Here is a 20,957-nt window from a genome sequence, read left to right as displayed (position 1 = left end):
TTAATGTAAATACGCACTTTTTTGAAATTTTTCGCTTTGTAGTTTATAACTACTACACTCTGTTAACATTTACGTAAATTTTATATTAATAACGGCACACATTCCATGATAGAATCTAGACTGCATTGCAACCTCTCATAATTGGGAAAAAATAGTTTTCGGCCTCACCTGATCCCATCTCACTTATGTTGGAGAAGTTTGACAATCTATAAGGTCTTAGATAGCGAGTCGTTGAATTGAGGAGCGGGAGGTCGTTGTAGTGACAGTTACATTGTAGGTTGGTCAGGAGAAGAATTGTAGTGAGTCAGAGGTATCGACTAGTTGACAGTGAATTGCAGATATCGCTGAAGTGACTTTTCAGATGCAGAATTTTGACATGCGATATATGTCCAGTCGTATAGGTGCAGTATTTATTTTGTTAAAGACGATTTTGAACATAAAATGACTTGTTTTAGCGACTTTTCTTAAGAAGAAATCCGAGAGTCCATGGGAACCCACTGTATCCATTACTTATCCATGATCAACTATTGGGTATTTAACACGCTGGTAAGACCTACGATATACTACCGTAAATTGTTTGTATCAAAATAGGATGGTTACATTTTTGCTGTGTTTAAATTTGGCGTTTCTCAAAATTTGGAAGGTTTATTTACCGTATACCATAGCGCAGCTGCTTTCTTGTCATAGTAATATATAGAGTCTTTGACTTACCAGCGTGCTAAATACCTATGTTTGGCTTGGGCTATTTTACAGTCTATGGGAACTTTAAAGTGTAATGTATCCTTGGGAATAGTAGTTAGTATCGGTGAGTATACTGTTGAAGAAATTTCAAAATTCATCAAGACAAATTTTGGTGAATCTTTTGTTTACGGTAAACGGCTACATTGTCTACATAGTTTTAGGGACTCTTCTTTTACAGACGATTTGGTAATTTATGGACCAAAAAAGAAAATATGTCCGATTAGGGTTACATTGGCAAAACAAATAGGGTCGGTAGGTCGGGAGGATTGGTTTTTTTATTCAGTTTTTACTTTTTTTAGTGTCTTCCACTCTAAAATAATGGCCAGAACCGGAGTCTGAGGTCGAAATCCCGGCTTTTAATTTTTTTTCGAAAGTGATTACCCAATAGAGACATATTTTTTTTGGCTTTAGAACTAAATCTATGGAAAGGGAGTGACGACCAGATTTGACCGGAGTTTCAAAAAACACTATATACGGTTTACTATTCACTGTTCATCTCATTAGATATTTAATATTTTTTATTAACTGGAGAGAGAGAAATATACACTGTCTCGCGTTGACGTTGCTAGTAACATAAATACCATTTGACGCAAGTCTCCAGCATGAGAGTTGAGAGTTGTTTGAATAATACATGTAGTTAACAAATACCACTATTTAAAATCAAAACCCAATTTGTTCCTTTAATGTAAATACATATTTTAATAATAATAGTTCTAGATTACGAAGGCGCACGTTGTTATTTGTGATCCAAAAACAGATCTGTGTATACATAATATTTTCGTATACTGTTAATTGTGTCATTATATTAAGTTTCACTTTAGATATAAATAAAGATCTATGTATACAAAAATATTCAGTTTTTTTACATATCTTTAATTCGTTCCTTAATATCTTATTACATTTAGCATATATACTGGACTATCCTTGATACTCTAGGGGTTACTATTACTGTCGTTATATTCATCCCTGGATGTATATTATAAATGTCATAATAATACTGTGTTTGAAGATTATGTAAAGACTGCCGCTCAACGTCAATGCCATAAGTCACAGGGGGGCCAATTCAATGAAAATGGATGTTGTCATACTTTTTTTGTATTTGGTGGATAGACTGATGAGCATACATGACATTCATGTGATTTTTTCAGAAAATACGATATCGGGATATTTACTATAAAACAGAGATAGTAAATATCCCGATTTTTTTAAAATAATTTTTCAGATTTCGTATTTTCTGAAAAAAATCACATGGCTGTCATGTATACTCATTAGTCTATCCACCAAAATACACCCAAAAAATGTATGGCAACATCCATTTTCATTGAGTTGGCCCCCTGTGTCCATAAGTCAACCACAATGTATCCTTATTTGATTCTTTTAATATACATAAAATCACCAAATTCATGTGTTGTCGAACACAGAACCCTTCAGCTTTGCTATGACATAGCCCAGAGGTGGATATTACGAAAATGTTAGTAATTCCTAGAATATCGAGGAGGAAGGAAGAGTAATACTAGCAAAATTACATCTCTGTGTACTACATGTATTATACCATTATATATGCAAAAATATGCCACATAGGAGTATGGTTTTATCGTCTTTTGTCAACTGATGGTTTTTTTAACTTCCAAGAATAATCTGTTGGCACAATGATAGTTTCAAATATATGCTAACTCAACTAATTTATTAGATCCTTTCCTAGTAATCCTCTACATAACTTTCCGTCCGTCAGCAACTTTCTAATACATATTAAAGATACAATTAAAAATACACACATTAGGCATGCTAACACCTTTAAAATTGAGCTACCTACATAGATTACAAATAGACAAAAATAACAAATGAACATTTTAAGAACATTTACATTTTAACCGCTTGAGTTCCAAGACCGACGCCAATCGGTTATCAGGAATAGTAGGTGATTTTCTCGGCCAATTCCTCACAATCCATTACACAACAAAACAAAATCCAATGTGATATTCTGACGGCTACGCAATGAAAACAATTCCACTTGTAGATTGCAAATATTTTTGGAAAAGTATGTTTAAAGATAAAACATGGATATTGCATTGGTCATTTCGGTTCCACGTGTCATATACATTGTAGTTGTCAAGGCATATTTGACAACTACCCTTTGAGAACTACCAATCAGCGTTTAATTAAAGAAACGCCCGGATATTTAAGCACATTACAACGAGTGGATTATATGGCTTCGCCTGATAAATACTAATGTATTGTGATACTGTAGCAGTACATCGAACTATCCAATCTCCGGTAATAAGTGAACACGCGAACAGCTCATTGTAATATAATGTGGATGATGACTGCCCAGGTGTGTGAACCCCCGTGAACTCCTGTAAGTTTTTTCAAGGAAATGAACGCTGGCGATTAAATAATGTGAAAAATACTAAATTATGAAAAACAACTTAATATGCTTCTTTATAATGAAAACTACTTTCTATTGTTCGTGTTAACATATTTTTTTTTTTTTTATTTAAAATTACAAAACTAAAATCAGGAACACCACACCGGACCTAGTCCGCTAATACCTGCCTATACATTTTAGGCTTTTTAATTCTTTTTTTTCTTGCCTTAATATATAGACATATATATTAGGCTAAAAAAAAAAAAAAAAAAATAGGCCTAATAATATAGGCAGGTTTAGCGGACTACACCGGAACTAGCCTAACATTTTTTTATATCAATACTAACAAAATTATTGAAAATTACCAGAGGAAATCGAAACACTTCACAGTTATATGCCTTTAATTGACATGAAATATTCCCTCCTTTCCAACACTCAAATATTATCAAAGGAGATTATATCAATAAAGAGATGCTTGAATAATTACATCCCGCCAAATAGTATCATCATGTTCATTCTGAATGTAGGTTTATTACAGAATAGAGGGAAATTTACCCGTTTTGGAAACCTATGTTGTGTTATTTAGTTGAAAAGCCGATATATTTTCTCAACCGCTATATATATGTATACATATACACTGTACACACTGACTTGTTTTTTAAATAACATGCTAACATACAAAAATCAATATTGAAATTGTTAATTTGCGGCAACATTTTATAATTAACCTCAAGATCTCCTTCCTGACCAGTCTGATTAAAACCAGATTTTCGATTACACTCCGATACGTTCCAGTACGGAACGTCGAGTATCAGATTGTATCGAGATTGTAATCGTAATGATACTGGTTTTAATCCGATTGGCCTCCCTGACCACAATCAAAGTCAATTGCACTCTACCTATACCAGGGGCTAGATGAAAAACTAGTCATTTGTGAGCTGCTTACTGGTAACAATACAATTCACGGGAAAGGGTGACATCATTTTGCAGCCGTCGTTGAGCATTGCTATTGGTTTCAAGGAAACTTTTTTTAACACATATTACCGCCATGTACATGTCAAACATTGCAGCAGATATTCCTTATGCGATCAAACGAATACTAGTATATCCACTTTATTTGTCGCCGAGGACCCCTACAATTTTCGCGTTAATTTTGTCAAAAGAAACTGGTACGCGAAAATTCAACTAGTTTCGCGAAGTCATTGAATAAATGTTAATATAGAGATGAAAACACGACTGACATTTTAGAGTCATTGATCAGCGGAATCCACGATATATGTTGTAAAGTACCAAAGACGCGGAATATGTACGCGGAATATAAATTGTTTTATAGTAGGTATACCGTTACACATTGAAAACGGAATATTAGTTTTCTTGTCCTGTGAGGTATATCATTACACATTGATAACGGAATATTAGTTTTTATGTCCTGTGAGGTATATCATTACACATTGATAACAGAATATTAGTTTTTTTGTCCTGTGAGGTGTATCACATTACTTCTTCCATAAACATTTACCTTGAATAGATAGAACGAAATTATGTTTCTTAAATATCAGCCATTTGTATGGTTGGTTATTGATATGTCATATTTCAATGACAAAAAAGTTGTATAATAAAAATAAAAAATGAGAGACAGATTATCTTAAACTGAAATATTTTATACATAAACTGATCAATCGACAGTATGACGCATTTTAGAATAAGGTGATAGAAGTATATGTTATTACCTCAATTAATAAACTTTGAAACCATCGAGTACCAGTGACAGACCTATCTTCATAACTAGCGATATGTCCTTGTATACTATGTCTGTATATCACTTCTTAGTGACATGTTATGACGTAACGAAGCTGACATATTAGTTTTTTGTCCTGCTGAGTTGTATATCATTTAACATATTGATAAAATACAGATTTTGTTTATATTGACCGTATAGCCATGATCTATCAGGTTTGTTTGACCAATTGGACTAGATAAAAGTTATTGAACCATTGTGCCTTTTTTTGTCCTTGGCATTGCATATGGTGGTTGTCAATTACAACAGGTATCTTGACAATATTTGGAGGCGTTCTTAACTGACTTCAAAATGTCCATGCATGAGGTAACTCAGGCTACATTACATAGTGAGGAAGAAAAAGCTGTTTAGATACAAACAAAAATTAATGTGTTAAAAACTCTTTAAAAAATTGAAATGTATATCCTTTTACACATCTTTTGCCATTTTTTGCCCCCATGTACTACAGCTCGAATTCAACAGTTTTCCGATTTCCATTCATTGTTCCTGTAGGTTAATTATCATAGGAGCATTATTGATGATTGAATACCTTCCTATCTGCCATTTTTGTGTCATTTTTTTCCATCACCATCTTCATGCATAACGAGGTATATCAAATAGAAATATTGATAACGGATGATATAGTAAGTCAAACTCGGATCAAACACAAGTCACTGGTTCTTTCTATGGTACGTATGATATCGTGAGATAAGTCCTGTGCTGTATACTCGAACATATTGGATAACGGAATATTAGTTATTTTTGTCCTCGTGAGGTATACTCATACATATTGAATAACGAACTGTTAGTATTTTTTTGTCAAAATGCTACACAAAAATGTAAATGTCAACTCATGTGACACATACACATTAAAAACGGAATATTAGTTTTTTGTCCTGTGAGGGCATATCATTACACATTGATAACGGAATATTAGTTTTTGTGTCCTGTGAGGTATATCATACATATTGTTATAACGTAATATTAGTTTTTTGTTCCTTGTGAGGTATATCATTAACATATTGATAACGGAATATTAAGTTTTGTTATGACCTGTGAGGTATATCATTACACATATGGAAAACGGAATATTAGTTTTTGGTGCCTGTGAGGTGTATCATTACACAATGGTAACTGGAAATATTATGTTTTTTGTCCTGTGAGGGGGGGGGAAAAGTTATAACATTTAAACATATTGATAACGAAATATTAGTTTTTTGTCCTGTGAGGTATATCATTACATATTGATAACGGAATATTAGTTTTTTGTCCTGTGAGGTATATCATTACATATTGATAACGGAATATTAGTTTTTTGTCCTGTGAGGTATATCATTACTTCTTCCATACACATTTACCTTGAATAGATAGACCGAATAATCTGTTTGCTAAAATCAGCCATTTGTATGGTTGGTTATTGGATATGCATATAGTCAATGAACAAAAAAAAGTGTAAAAAAAAAAAAAAAAAATAAATGAGGAGACAGAATCCAGCATAATGTTCTTAAACTGAAATATTTTCTACCAAAACTATCAATCGACAGTATGGTCGCATTTTAGATAAGGTGATAGAAGCATATGTTATAGCCTCAATTAATAAACTTTGAAAACAACGAGTACCGTGAAACCATCTTCAACATAGCGATATTTTTGTATAACATGTCTGTAAATCACTTCTTAGGTGCACTTTAACGTAACGAAGCTGACAAAAAAATTTTTAACTGCTGACTTGTAACTTTTTAAAATAAAACTACAATACCAATTATGTTTATATTGACAATAGCAAGAACTAACAGCGTTTGTTTGACCAATGTGGACTTTTTAAAAAAGTTATTGAACCATTGAGCCTTTTTTGACATTGGCATGCATATGGTGGTTGTAAATTACAGATCAGGTATCAATGACATAATATGGAGGCGTTCTAACTGCTTCAAATGTTCAATGCCTAATGTCATCCAGCTCTAAAATAGTGAGAAAAAAAACTGTTTTAGAACAAACAAAAAATTGTTAAAAAAATTTAAAAAATTGAAAATGTAATCCTTTTACACAACTTTGCATTTTTTGCCCCCCAAATACAGCGGTTTCAACAGTTTTCGTTTCCAATTCATTGTTCCTATAGAAATATCATAGGAGCATTTTTGATGATTGAAATACCTTCCTATCTGCCATTTTTTGTGTCATTTTTTTTCCATCTCACCATCTTCATGCATACCGAGGTCAAATAGACATATTAATACGTATGATATTTTAAGTCAAACTCGTCAACAAGTCACTGGTAACATTCTAGTACTTACTTTAGACACTAGCAAACATTATGTGAAATGCTATTCGATGATTAAAGAATTATTTTCTGAAACATTGGTAACTTTCCTTCTAAAACTGTTCGTATTTTTTGTCAAAAAGCTAACACAAAAATGGACATGTCAACAGTGATATCTACTTAAGGTCAATATGATTAAAAATCATCTGTTCGCAACGACAAGCCATGAAATAGGTGATTTTAATTCAGACTAATCTAAGGTTAGCCACATTAATGCACCCTCACTTTTAGTTATCACTTTTTGTTTTGTTCAAGTGTAAATAGGATGTGATTGCGAAGGCATGCAAAATATTACTAGTTTAAACAGATTATATACTTTAAGTTGAAAAGGATCATAATTTCTAAAAACAACTGTTTTAAAAGAATGCCTACTAGACTACTTTTCTTTCGCAAATTTTGCTTCAAAGCATTTTTGAAGGAAATTTGTTTTCACGGTAATTATAAATTGAAAATAGAAATATATTGATTGGTTTTACAGTAAATTAAGTGACTGACTCTTGGAAGGATTTCCATTCAAACATAGCCAACTCCAGTCCGCATACAGGGCATTCACCGGCCGTAAAAGGCGACGTTACCAAATGTGGTTAATGGGAGATTTTCTCTTTTTCTCTTATCCCTAGCATCACTTTTTAAATATTCTTCCTAACGTCTCCGCTTGACAACACCGCCCCCCTTTTGGCTCTAAGTTGAGCGTTTCGTCCCATGAGGAAAACAGTTAAGGACTGTTCATCCGCTCAAAAAATAGAGTGGGACGACTGGTTTCTCTTGGGGGCCGTTGTCCCGTTTTTGTGTCTTTTGCGGGTATGATTGCAGTAACTATAATTCTATACAAAGGACAAAGATTTTCATTTGCGTGTGCCGCGGTCCTCCACTAAAACCTCATACGCAAAGCAATTGTCCACAGAAACACCACCGTCCCTTTAAATGGTTCCTTGTGATATCAAAAGTACCAATCTCTTAATTTTAAATGGCCATACTTTCACACGCGATTCGAAAACATAACGACGTATTTTCTGTCCTTATGCAGTGATTTGTCCGTCTGATTTCCCTGGCAACCAATTACAAACTGATCAAAGCCAGTTTCAGAAACGTAATGTCTTTAATAACTGTAATTCTATTTCGAGTAATGTAACTAATTTGAAAAAAAAAATAAAAATATTATAATGTTTGGGTCCTTTGTCCTTCCAGGTAGTTAATAACATTCGAATAAAAAAATCTTCAGATTACATGGGTGTATAAAAACTCGACCCTGACGTACCCCACCCCCAACACTTTTTGTCTGTGCAGTGACCAGAGGTCATACTGGGGTCAAACATAAATTATACAAGCGCTGATGATAATCAACCTGTCCTAGAGCCGGGGGGGGGACCGCGCCATTATCCTACATTGATTACCCTGTCCTATATTAAATTAAAACATAACATCGTGTACCCGATTATTGTCCTTTCCACGTTGCAATACTCGTGAACAATTTAGTTTAACTTGTCATGACAACATGAGGAGCTGACCATCAAGGTATATAAAACACCTTCAGCTGAACAAGACCTGCTGGACAAAAAAAGCAGCAAACTTAGCACTGAGTATTGTGGACATGCCTTTCCGGGAACCATGGCGACCGCTTTCTACAATTACCTCTCACCAAGTTCATTGAAGAAAAAATCCGAATGTGGTATAAGATTCGACAAACTTAAAATCATGATGGCGGCGATTGGGAATTAGGACTTTTTTCTGAGTATATGATGACAGATATATTCGATAAAGGTCAATTTAAGCCAACGCGCCACCGTTTGAGGCCGAACTGCGTCAACTGGCTACATAAAAACCACTGGCATATTATCGTTAACGTAGGGGTCAAAGTAAAATGTCGGCGGCTGGAATACCAGGCGGGATCACCCAAGACAACTGCCCGGACCCATTTAATAAGTGCCACACTGGTCCTCAAAAACGATCAACGTCTGACAGAAGAACCAGTATGTTAAGGCAATTTCGTGCCCAACTGATAGAGATCAACAACGGATCTGTTTACCAAAACCTATACCAAAATGGTCACCTGTGTTCTTCAATCTTTTCGATACGAATCATGAGGGTTTCATACCAGCAGACGAATATGTCAGCAGTTAAAATGCTTCGGGAAAGTAACGAGAAGAAACGTCACCCCAGCCTTCTTCAACGAACCTCGACAGAAAACCAAAACAGGGAAAGTTATGCCTCGCGACGTTTATCTATAGGAAATGGCTCGAGTTTCATGATTGGCGAGAAAAAGGGATCGCTGTGCTAGTTAGAAACTATCTTTGCCAAGGACAGTCGTGAAATTATCTAAAGGTTTTGTTTATCAAATCGCTACAAGTTAACTGAAACAAATATGGTTTGATAGTTTCGTTGAGTGATAGTTAAAGGACAAACACTGTATCGTTAGTTACATAGTTTTAATTCCAACTTCTGTATCAGTTGGTTTACTGTTTAATCAACATTGTATCGTAGTTTGTTTGTGAATCGTTGGTTTATTGTTAAAACAAAGACTTGTGATCGTTGGTTTACTGTTAAAACAAACTTTTGTATCGTTGGGTTATTGTTTAACAACTAACTTTGTATCGTTTGGTTACTATTAAAACAACTTTGTATCGTTGGTTACCTGTTAAAACAAAACTTTGTTTAGTTGGTTACTGTTATTCAACATAACCTGTGTCGTTTGGTTAATGTTAAAAACTAACTTTGTATCGTTGGTTATTGTTAAAACAAACTTTGTATAGTTTTGTGGTTAAATGTTAAATAAAATACAATTTGTATAGTTGTTTATGTGAATAAAAAAACAAACTTTGTATCGTTGGTTACTGTTTAAAACAAACTTTGTATCGTTTGGTTACTGTTACTGTGTAAAAAAACAAAAATTTGTATCGTTGGTTTGTTTTAACTAAATTTGTATCGTTGGTTACTGTTAAAAAAACTTTGTAACGGTTGGTTACTTGTTAAAACAAACTTTGTATCGTTGGTTACTGTTAAAACAACTTTGTATCGTTGGTTACTGTTAAAACAACTTTGTATCGTTGGTTACTGTTAAAACAATCTTTGTATCGTTGGTTACTGTTAAAACAACTTTGTATCGTTGGTTACTGTTAAAACAACTTTGTATCGTTGGTTACTGTTAAAACAAACTTTGTATCGTTGGTTACTGTTAAAACAACAACTTTGTATCGTTGGTTACTGTTAAAAACAACCTTGTATCGTTGGTTACTGTTAAAACAAAACTTTTTGTATCGTTGGTTACTGTTAAAACAACTTTGTATCGTTGGTTACTGTTAAAACAAACTTTGTATCGTTGGTTACTGTTAAAACAAACTTTGTATCGTTGGTTACTGTTAAAACAAACTTTTGTATCGTTGGTTACTGTTAAAACAACTTTGTATCGTTGGTTACTGTTAAAACAACTTTGTATCGTTGGTTACTGTTAAAACAACTTCTGTATCGTTGGTTACTGTTAAAACAAACTTTGTATCGTTGGTTACTGTTAAAACAACTTCTGTATCGTTGGTTACTGTTAAAACAACTTTGTATCGTTGGTTATAACTGTTAAAACAACTTTTGTATCGTTGGTTACTGTTAAAACAACTTTGTATCGTTGGTTACTGTTAAAACAAACTTTGTATCGTTGGTTACTGTTAAAACAACTTCTGTATCGTTGGTTACTGTTAAAACAACTTTGTATCGTTGGTTACTGTTAAAACAACCTTGTATCGTTGGTTACTGTTAAAACAAACTTTGTATCGTTGGTTACTGTTAAACAAACTTTGTATCGTTGGTTACTGTTAAAACAAACTTCTGTATCGTTGGTTACTGTTAAAACAACATCGTTGGTTACTGTTAAAACAACTTCTGTATCGTTGGTTACTGTTAAAACAACTTTGTATCGTTGGTTACTGTTAAAACAAACTGTTGTATCGTTGGTTACTGTTAAAACAAACTTTTGTATCGTTGGTTACTGTTAAAACAAACTTGTATCGTTGGTTACTGTTAAAACAAACTTTTGTATCGTTGGTTACTGTTAAAACAACTTTGTATCGTTGGTTACTGTTAAAACAACTTTGTATCGTTGGTTACTGTTAAAACAAACTTTGTATCGTTGGTAACTGTTAAAACAAACTTTGTATCGTTGGTTACTGTTAAAACAAACTTTGTATCGTTGGTTACTGTTAAAACAACCTTGTATCGTTGGTTACTGTTAAAACAAACTTTGTGTCGTTGGTTACTGTTAAAACAAACTTTCTATCGTTGGTTACTGTTAAAACAAACTTTGTATCGTTGGTTACTGTTAAAACAACCTTGTATCGTTGGTTACTGTTAAAAAAAACTTTGTATCGTTGGTTACTGTTAAAACAAACTTTGTATCGTTGGTTACTGTTAAAAAAAACTTTGTATCGTTGGTTCTGTTAAAACAACTTACTGTTAAAACAACTTTGTATCGTTGGTTACTGTTAAAACAAACTTTTGTATCGTTGGTTACTGTTAAAACAAACTTTGTATCGTTGGTTACTGTTAAAACAAACTTTGTATCGTTGGTTACTGTTAAAACAACTTTGTATCGTTGGTTACTGTTAAAACAAACTTTGTATCGTTGGTTACTGTTAAAACAAACTTTGTATCGTTGGTTACTGTTTAAACAAACTTTGTATCGTTGGTTACTGTTAAAACAAACTTTGTATCGTTGGTTACTGTTAAAACAAACTTTGTATCGTTGGTTACTGTTAAAACAACTTTGTATCGTTGGTTACTGTTAAAACAAAACTTTGTATCGTTGGTTACTGTTAAAACAAACTTTGTATCGTTGGTTACTGTTAAAACAAAACTTTGTATCGTTGGTTACTGTTAAAACAACTTTGTATCGTTGGTTACTGTTAAAACAAACTTTGTATCGTTGGTTACTGTTAAAACAAACTTTGTATCGTTGGTTACTGTTAAAACAAACTTGTATCGTTGAGTTACTGTTAAAACAACTTTGTATCGTTGGTTACTGTTAAAACAACTTTATCGTTTGGTTTACTGTTAAAACAAACTTTGTATCGTTGGTTACTGTTAAAACAACTTTGTATCGTTGGTTACTGTTAAAACAACTTTGTATCGTTGGTTACTGTTAAAACAAACTTTGTATCGTTGGTTACTGTTAAAACAAACTTTGTATCGTTGGTTACTGTTAAAACAAACTTGTATCGTTGGTTACTGTTAAAACAAATCTTTGTATCGTTGGTTACTGTTAAAACAAACTTTGTATCGTTGGTTACTGTTAAAACAAACCTTGTATCGTTGGTTACTGTTAAAACAAACTTTGTATCGTTGGTTACTGTTAAAACAAACCTTGTATCGTTGGTTACTGTTAAAACAAACCTTGTATCGTTGGTTACTGTTTAAAACAACCTTTGTATCGTTGGTTACTGTTAAAACAAACCTTTGTATCGTTGGTTACTGTTAAAACAACTTTGTATCGTTGGTTACTGTTAAAACAACTTCTGTATCGTTGGTTACTGTTAAAACAAACTTTGTATCGTTGGTTACTGTTAAAACAACCTTTGTATCGTTGGTTACTGTTAAAACAACTTTGTATCGTTGGTTACTGTTAAAACAAACTTTTGTATCGTTGGTTACTGTTAAAACAAACTTTGTATCGTTGGTTACTGTTAAAACAAACTTTGTATCGTTGGTTACTGTTAAAACAAACTTTGTATCGTTGGTTACTGTTAAAACAACCTTGTATCGTTGGTTACTGTTAAAACAAACTTTTGTATCGTTGGTTACTGTTAAAACAACCTTGTATCGTTGGTTACTGTTAAAACAACTTTGTATCGTTGGTTACTGTTAAAACAAACTTTTGTATCGTTGGTTACTGTTAAAACAAACTTTGTATCGTTGGTTACTGTTAAAACAAACTTTCTATCGTTGGTTACTGTTAAAACAAAACTATGTTGTTCACGTTGGTTACTGTTAAAACAAATCTTTGTATCGTTGGTTACTGTTAAAACAAAAAACATTCAAATTGCTTGGTTAACTGACTATACAAACGTTAGTTGGTTACTGTTAACACAGAAATTGTAGTTGTACTTGTATAAATTGGTTATTTTTACTGCTTAAAACAAACTTTGTATACGTTGGTTAATGTTAAAACAGAACTTTTGAAGTCGTTGGTTTCTGCAATTACTAAAAACAATGTAAAAACAAACTGTGAATCGTTGGTTATTGTGTAAACCACAATTTCCTATCATGTTGGTCTCAACCGTATTACTACATTTCACTTGTCATCTATTGGTTACTGTAAATACAACTGATTTGTATCGGCAGTACTGCCAAAACTCAACTTTTCAGCTTCAGTTGAGTTGTACATGTAAAATTAAAACTCTATCATTGAAAGCACTGTAATTGTTTCAAAAAAACTTGGTAAATTTTGTTAAAACTTGAATAACATATTTTGTAAAATGCTCATCTTGATTCGTTGAGTATGAAAAATACGGCACATATAACTTTAAAACAAACTTTGTATCGTTGGTTACTGTTAAAACAACCTTGTATCGTTGGTTACTGTTAAAACAAACTTTGTATCGTTGGTTACTGTTAAAACAACTTTGTATCGTTGGTTACTGTTAAAACAAACTTTGTGTCGTTGGTTACTGTTAAAACAAACTTTGTATCGTTGGTTACTGTTAAAACAAACTTTGTGTTACCCTAAGTATCGTTAATTACTGTTAAAACAACCTTGTATCGTTAGTTACTGTTAAAACAACCTTGTATCGTTTGTTACTGTTAAAACAACTTTGTATCGTTGGTTTTTGTTAAAACAATCTTTGTATCGTTGGTTACTGTTCAAATAACCTAGTATCCATTGGTTACGGTTACTGACAGAATTAAACACAAACTTTGTAGGTTTTATTTATTCTCTATTAACAATTTGTATTTGTGTTAATGGGAGGCTGCGTTGTTCTTGCAGTGTCTTTTTGCAATAGTAAAAACTCTTTCCCATTTTACAGTGCTATCTCACTGTAGCATTCTGTCAGAGACACCGGAGAGCACGCTCACCAGGTCATATTATACTGACAACAGGCAAACCAGTCGTCCCACTCTCCCTTTATGCTGAAAGCTAATCAGACCAGAAACTATCACTTTTATTGGTAATGAAATCAAATACACTATGGTGTGTCTGGGTCCGGGAACGGAACACTACATCTTCCTCAGAGGGGTGAGCGCTCAACTGAAGGCGGTGTTAAGCGAGATGTTATTAGAAAGAAGGTAAGTTAGAAAATGAAGAAAACATATATCCTAAATTTAGAACCTTTTATAATTATGCAAAAGGGGCAGCAGGTACAACTCTAACGCCCTACCTGCTTTTGAATAAGCCAAAAAAATCGCTGACCTGCTACCTGATGATATTATGCATGCAACAGTTACTCAGACAAAATCACCTACTCGACCCCTGTTATTGTGAGTAAAAAGTAATGTGATTGCATATCGGCAGAATATCACATTCATTGACTTAAAGGAAATCCTTAATCTAAAATTCTCTGTAGAAAAGCAATACAAAAGTTAGGGAAATTTAGTTACCTAGTAGAACTTTTATTAACTTCAATAATGCTTTCCTATTGAACAATTTTATTTGAAGTTAAGGAATTTTTGTGAAACTGGGCTCTGGGAATACCAAGAAGTTAGAAGTGGGTTACAGATTTTAGCCTATTAACTGTAGTGAATTTGCATACAGGTCAATGTCATTCATTTAGCAGTCCTTTCTCTCCCAACATGCTACAAGCTCAATATAAGGTCTATGGGCCTCTTTGTTTTTTCGTTAAAGATGTTTTTTGATGGAAGAAAAGCCATGACAAAAACTCTCGCATAGTAGAATTATAAGATCAGATAATGTGTTTTAAGTCATCAAGTAGGGTGTGCTAGACAGACTACTCTCCTCCCACTCACTTACTCCCCCAACAATGTTAGAGGTATAGCACAAGAAACTTTAGAATCATTTTGTCGTGTCTGAGTCCATCCGAAGAATGTGGTAAATTAATCATTATTGAAGTACACCACTCCCTTCCTACTTTTTTTCTTCCATTACATGACTGGATCAAAAGATTATCTGCAACTGCAGTAAATCATCCTTATATACAATCTGATTCTATTCTCATTTCTATTCATATAGGATCTGACAATGCACCATTTAGTGTCACATTCTGTCCTTCACTTTCAATACAAAGTGTCCATCAGGCCATATCGGATAAAAAGATATTTGTACATGTGTTCTTCTGTATAGGCAAAATGAGTTTTGCAAATTTTTCATCTCGTAAAATTTACTTCAAAATTTTAATTCTAATTTATTGAAAGATCTCCAGAATACAACTCCTAACGCATTGTTGTCAGATCTTTTATGAAACAAAGTGAGAATACTGAACTCCAGAGATTTTCTTCTCTATTAGATAACTTAATGCTGTAAGAACTATTTTCATCTGTTTATTTTACGCATCACTTAATAACATCACCATTTACACATTTTTATAAAACAGTCTATGTACACTTTGAGTTTGTCTACAGAAGAATTTTCTCGCCTTCCAATTCCTCCTCCGAGGGTAATGTGATAGTTGAAGGATCTACAATGTTACGGTCTATTAAAGGTAGGCCTAGCTCCTCTCGCCTTTTCAGTTCTAAATGGGCTTCTCGCATAGACCAATTCTTCAATCTGTAAAATCAACCAGGCATTCACTTATACTACAAAACCACCAAGAGATATCTGATACAAAATGGCCAAAAGATCAAACCAAACATTATTCACATTAGGAGAGGTCTGTGTTTACACACACCTATCTTTAGTACTGTACACCAATTTTCATTTGCGTTTATTTATACTTTCGCGAATTTTGCGATCCACTTATGAATTCATGAAAGTTTAATCTCTGCAAATTAATATCTACATCATCTATATTGATAGGAATTATATCATTCAATTGTTAATTCTACGAATATTAATCTTTTCAAACTTGTTTTGAAATGGAAATCAGGAAATTTAATAGCCGCGAAAGACAGTTGGTTTACAGTTTTGATTTCTCAACCCTGATATTAATATACTATCAATTACACCATCAATTTTATTGAATAATGTTATTCCTGTGATGACAATTGATTATGACAATTAATGGATTCAACAACTGAAATTTCATTTTTTTCCCTGCTAAGTAAGGGATAAACTTAACCAAACATGGGTCTGTCAAGTAGATATCTCAATATAATGGCCTAAAATGGCTCATCAACACTTGGCAAGCCTCACGACTGACATGCTGACCAAAATAAAGCCTTCACTCATTATCAACTAAAGATATCCTTATCTAATTGTTGTAAAAAAAAAACTGTGATTTTCTAATACACACTAATAATGAACCAATCTGTACCATTTGTAAGGGCAGATAACTCTGTATAACTTTAAGACTAATGATTTTCTACAGAAAATAGAGGTTACACAATGAGTGGTTGTTGAATATTGAATTTATTCCACATGAGTGAGTTATTTTTTAAAGGTTACAAAAGACGCGAGCTAAGCTCGTATCTTTTGTAACTTTTAAAAAATAACTTACGAGTGTGGAATAAATTCAATATTTAACAACCATGAGTAGTGTGACCTGTTTCTACCACAATCATATTAGTTTTTAACCATTAGATATACGGCGGGGATATGGTAACGTTAATTTACTGAAATATGCAAATAAGGTGTAGTAATATTTTCATCAGCCAAAAGACACTAATTAGTATTCAAAAGTCATTGTTTGATAGAGAAACCATCGATATTAAATTCTTTTAATTGGGAACATCTTGAGGGTTAAATAATACTCATTTAACGTCTTATTAAGTTCAAATCTTCATATTTGCTTCCAGAAACATGTATACAGGCAAAAACATTTGCACGGCATGGCATCGTCTATTTCCCACCAGATAATCATCAAGCCATTGCCATCAAGATCATGTTCGTTACATACATGTTAAATCTACAAAACTCATCAGTAAAATTCTTGTCCGTCAAGATGTATAATTAGTACGTATTTAAGGTCGATTTAACATGTATGAGAACGTCACGTATTTTAACACAATGACCACGACGCATATACATGCTTTCCAATAGCAGTTTTGGATGTCAAGCGGCGTTCACAACATAGAATGACATCATCTGATTATTGATGAAGTTGACAATGGTGACGTGACACAGAGAAATAAGTAGTGCGGTCAAAGTTCACCGTGGCAGCCAGTCAGAAAGCGTACAGAGTGGTATAAACAAATTGTTAATCAATAGCTGCAGTATTTATTTAATGTCCTGTGAGTTGAATAACACATCCTATTGTGGTAAAAAGAGTAATAAAGCACAGTAAATTGTGATTATCTTTTTGTTGAAATGATGCAATAAACAACAAAATGAAAAGACAAATGAAAGAGATGCTGAACTTAACATATCTGTTAAGATACTGACCTGTGATCTGGAGAGTAGCTGAGGAAGAATCCCATGATCACCATCAGGGTAATTCCAGTAAATAAAGTCAGGTTGTGTGTAAATTGATCAAAATCGTGGTCAACATCATCAAAGCCAAACGAAACATAGTTCTGAAAATAGAGAAAATTACATGTTGATGATAAACATTTTTTCAAAACTATTTTGTGTACATCCTGTCAGAAACCATAACTACCAAATTAAATACATGTACCATATTTGCCATAATTAGTGCCCAGGGCGCTTTTAATTAAATAATTGTAACGAAAGAGGGGGGGGATGTGCTTATATTACTGAACCAAAATGAAAGTTTTGGACGAAAAAAAGTCTTTTTTTTTAACTGTACTTCTGGTACATTAATCAGTTACAGTAAACTTGCATATGCCTTAAGCTTTATATCATTTATCCTTTGAGACGCATTATTATGTCATAATTCACATGTAAAACACTCGCAAGTTCACGTAATATTAGATACAATGCTGATGTTAGAGGCATTGCATGTTGTAAAACATTATATTTAATCCATGGGATGGGAGCGTTTATACCATTGCAACTCTTCTCCAGAAAGGGGGTGGAGCACTTATAAGGGAAGGGACGCTAATTACAGCGAATACAGTACAACAGACAGATTAAAATACATATCCTTAATTATAACCACTTCATTCAATAGAGGATCTGACAACATCCCACCTTTTTACCATCTGTACATCACATCAAATGCATTTTCGACATCTTGCATTTCATTGCTACATCAATTGAAAATGCCATTTTGTCCTGGAGTATATAGATGCTGTGCTCTTTAGGCGAGATGATTATATACAGGTACTTACACTAATGGAATGTTGTCAGATCCCTTTATCAAACGTAGTGATAATATAATAAGGATCTGTATTTTAATCACATTGATACAACCTTAACAGGCAGGTTATTTTTTATATTCATACTAAGTTACAAATTTCCTATTTTCTAAGATCCAGAGTATCACCCATAATGTATAAGAGAGATTAGCAACTCTGTCATATTTACAATCTGCAAAGGGACCCTGTACATGTATGCAAGGACGTAAATGAGAAGGATAAGTGACACTGAGTTTTGGGGGAGTACAAGGCAGGAGCTTTTGTGTTTGTGCAGTGACCGTGACGTTGGGCGACGGCTGATTTTCCTTTGATATCCGCCGGCGCAGCCTTTGATGTAGCTTGCGGGTGCGAGGGTTACCGTCTTACTTTCTGAAGCGGGCCGTCATTTCATGAGCTGTCGTATTTTTTTAACGAAAATTTAAGATATATCCTCTAAATCTTCTGTCCTTAAATCAAGTTATAAACGTTGTGAAATATAATAAATTTTACACTGGTGTTTTGTTTGACTCGATAAGACAAGTATTTGTTGAGAAAAATGTTTTTTATTCCCGGTTCATTGGCGTCTCGCGTGGTGTTTAGTAATGTAAAGAGACAGTCACGAATCCTTCTCACTTATAAATCCTTGATGTATGTGTCTAGGGTGTATGTAAATATATATACACAGTTCGGCAAAAAAACACCACCTTAGCTTGCATGCATACTATACACAACCAGGCTGATAGGAAGCCAATGTAACAATATGTATATATATATAATAGACCTGGAGATTAAGTGTATAGAACTAATTGATTAACATTTATTGTTAAAAATAATCTATATCACTGACACTTTTCTTGCAGGGGTTGCATTTAAGCTGTCCCAATATCCTTTTTTTTTAATTTTTTTAAGCATAGAAACTTCATTCTAAAATCCAATTCCATCAGAAACATATATCATTATGTATATATAACAGGGACCCAACCAGTAGCTGTGGAAATAATGTGTTTCATGAGATGCAAACGATGAATTTTTTCTCAAATCACGACTGCTGTTCCTTCAAGACTACTGGTTGGGTCCAAGTATACATGTCTGATTCCATTAGGGGACCGGCACCCTATTTCATTTGAGGACGACATTAATATATATTTCATTTTAGGACAACATTTATTAATATATATCTATATAGCTATACAGGCCAATATAAATTCATTATTAACTAATTTGTCCATTTACTAAAATTTGGTCAACAGAAACATTTGTTAAGCAGGATCGAATGCTGACATGCAAATACAAATGTATTTTTTGAATGTGGGTTAACTGTGTGCAACCTGTTAATGCTAAATTGTATATTGATTGCTAGACCTAAAAACTAATTTTAAATGTACTGCAACGGCCTATAGCTATAGGCTAACCAGAGATACTCGGCCCTGACATCAGACTTAGACATAATGACACATAGATGTCTGGTGTAGGGCCAGAGCACAGTGCTATATCAAAAGGTGGAACTCGCCGACACCATTTGGTATCGGGTCAGGTCATCTCCAATTCATACTGACCTCCGAGAAGCCTCACTTTTCAACAAATGATTAATTTATTTACCCAAATAAAGCAATCCGTCGAGATAAGAGGCGATTTGCATACTATGAGAAAATGGCAACGACGAGGAGGAAAATTTAAAGTTAGGTAAAGGAAACTACTGTTTTGACATCACCATGCAGACATCTATCTGTCATAATGTCCAAGTCTGGTGTCAGGGCCAGAGTATCTCGGGCTACCTACATGTATATGCCTACTCTATACATGTACATGAATATAAGGTAATATGTACATATACAGGTACAACAACAAATGGCAACAAGTGACAACAGATCAAATACGCGGAAAGTTAAGAGACAACACACAAGATAATCTACAGTGTAAAAATAAACATGTATTCCTGCTGACAAGTTTTACAAAGACATTGACATTGTGTTCATTGAAACCTGCTTGTTTGCGTTTAATTATCGGTTGGTGACCTATGTTCCTTCTTCTACTGACAAACAAATATTGATATGCTTTAATTGTTTCACAGATATAATTTAAAGTCGGCATTGGCTAAGAATAAAAAATAACCTTGGGTGAATTTGGATCACGATCCGCAAAGTGCTCTTCCAACTGTTTCAGTTCATCCTCTTTAGTGCTGACTTCTTCGATCGTTGCATTTATCCCATCTTTGTTTTTCTTTGACATTGATATTAAACATGAAGGTTGGACAAGTCGTTTACTTTGCCGAGAAAGAGCAAGTAAATTCCTTGCCCTCACGGCCGTCCTGAATAAGGTCGCCATTTTTAGACAAGGATTCAACGTTGGTGTAAGCTTCGCTAACAAACGGTGAATGAACGCTGCAGACAAGCACCTGCCTGATGCGGATCATTATATATTTCCCA

The 20,957-nt window shown here is 33.7% G+C and overlaps 1 protein-coding gene across 1 annotated transcript; it reads right to left on the bottom strand.

Annotated features, from left to right (window-relative positions):
* Positions 1-15,664: 15,664 nt before the first annotated feature.
* Positions 15,665-20,895, bottom strand: LOC138336007 (NADH dehydrogenase [ubiquinone] 1 beta subcomplex subunit 11, mitochondrial-like). The gene is made up of 3 exons (XM_069285265.1): positions 20,644-20,895; positions 17,678-17,808; positions 15,665-15,904 (listed from the first exon to the last, which is right to left on the bottom strand). The coding sequence occupies exons 1-3, from the start codon at positions 20,854-20,856 to the stop codon at positions 15,754-15,756; spliced, it is 495 nt and encodes a 164-aa protein (XP_069141366.1). The 5' UTR covers positions 20,857-20,895; the 3' UTR covers positions 15,665-15,753.
* Between the last annotated feature and the right edge of the window lie 62 nt (positions 20,896-20,957).

Source organism: Argopecten irradians, chromosome 12 (genome assembly GCF_041381155.1).
Source record: "Argopecten irradians isolate NY chromosome 12, Ai_NY, whole genome shotgun sequence".
Taxonomy (NCBI): Eukaryota; Metazoa; Mollusca; class Bivalvia; order Pectinida; family Pectinidae; genus Argopecten; species Argopecten irradians.
Note: the sequence above shows the minus strand (reverse complement) of the source record. Positions and strands in the feature narration are given on the sequence as shown.

What these genes read in the sequence shown, in the direction of transcription:
- LOC138336007 (XM_069285265.1), bottom strand. Translation starts at nt 20,856, where the DNA reads ATGGCGACCTTATTCAGGACGGCCGTGAGGGCAAGGAATTTACTTGCT. An exon ending in GTGATCCAAATTCACCCAAG is followed by an intron (nt 17,809 to 20,643) that starts GTTATTTTTTAT and finishes CTCTATTTTCAG; the next exon opens with AACTATGTTTCGTTTGGCTT. An exon ending in AGCTACTCTCCAGATCACAG is followed by an intron (nt 15,905 to 17,677) that starts GTCAGTATCTTA and finishes TTGATTTTACAG; the next exon opens with ATTGAAGAATTGGTCTATGC.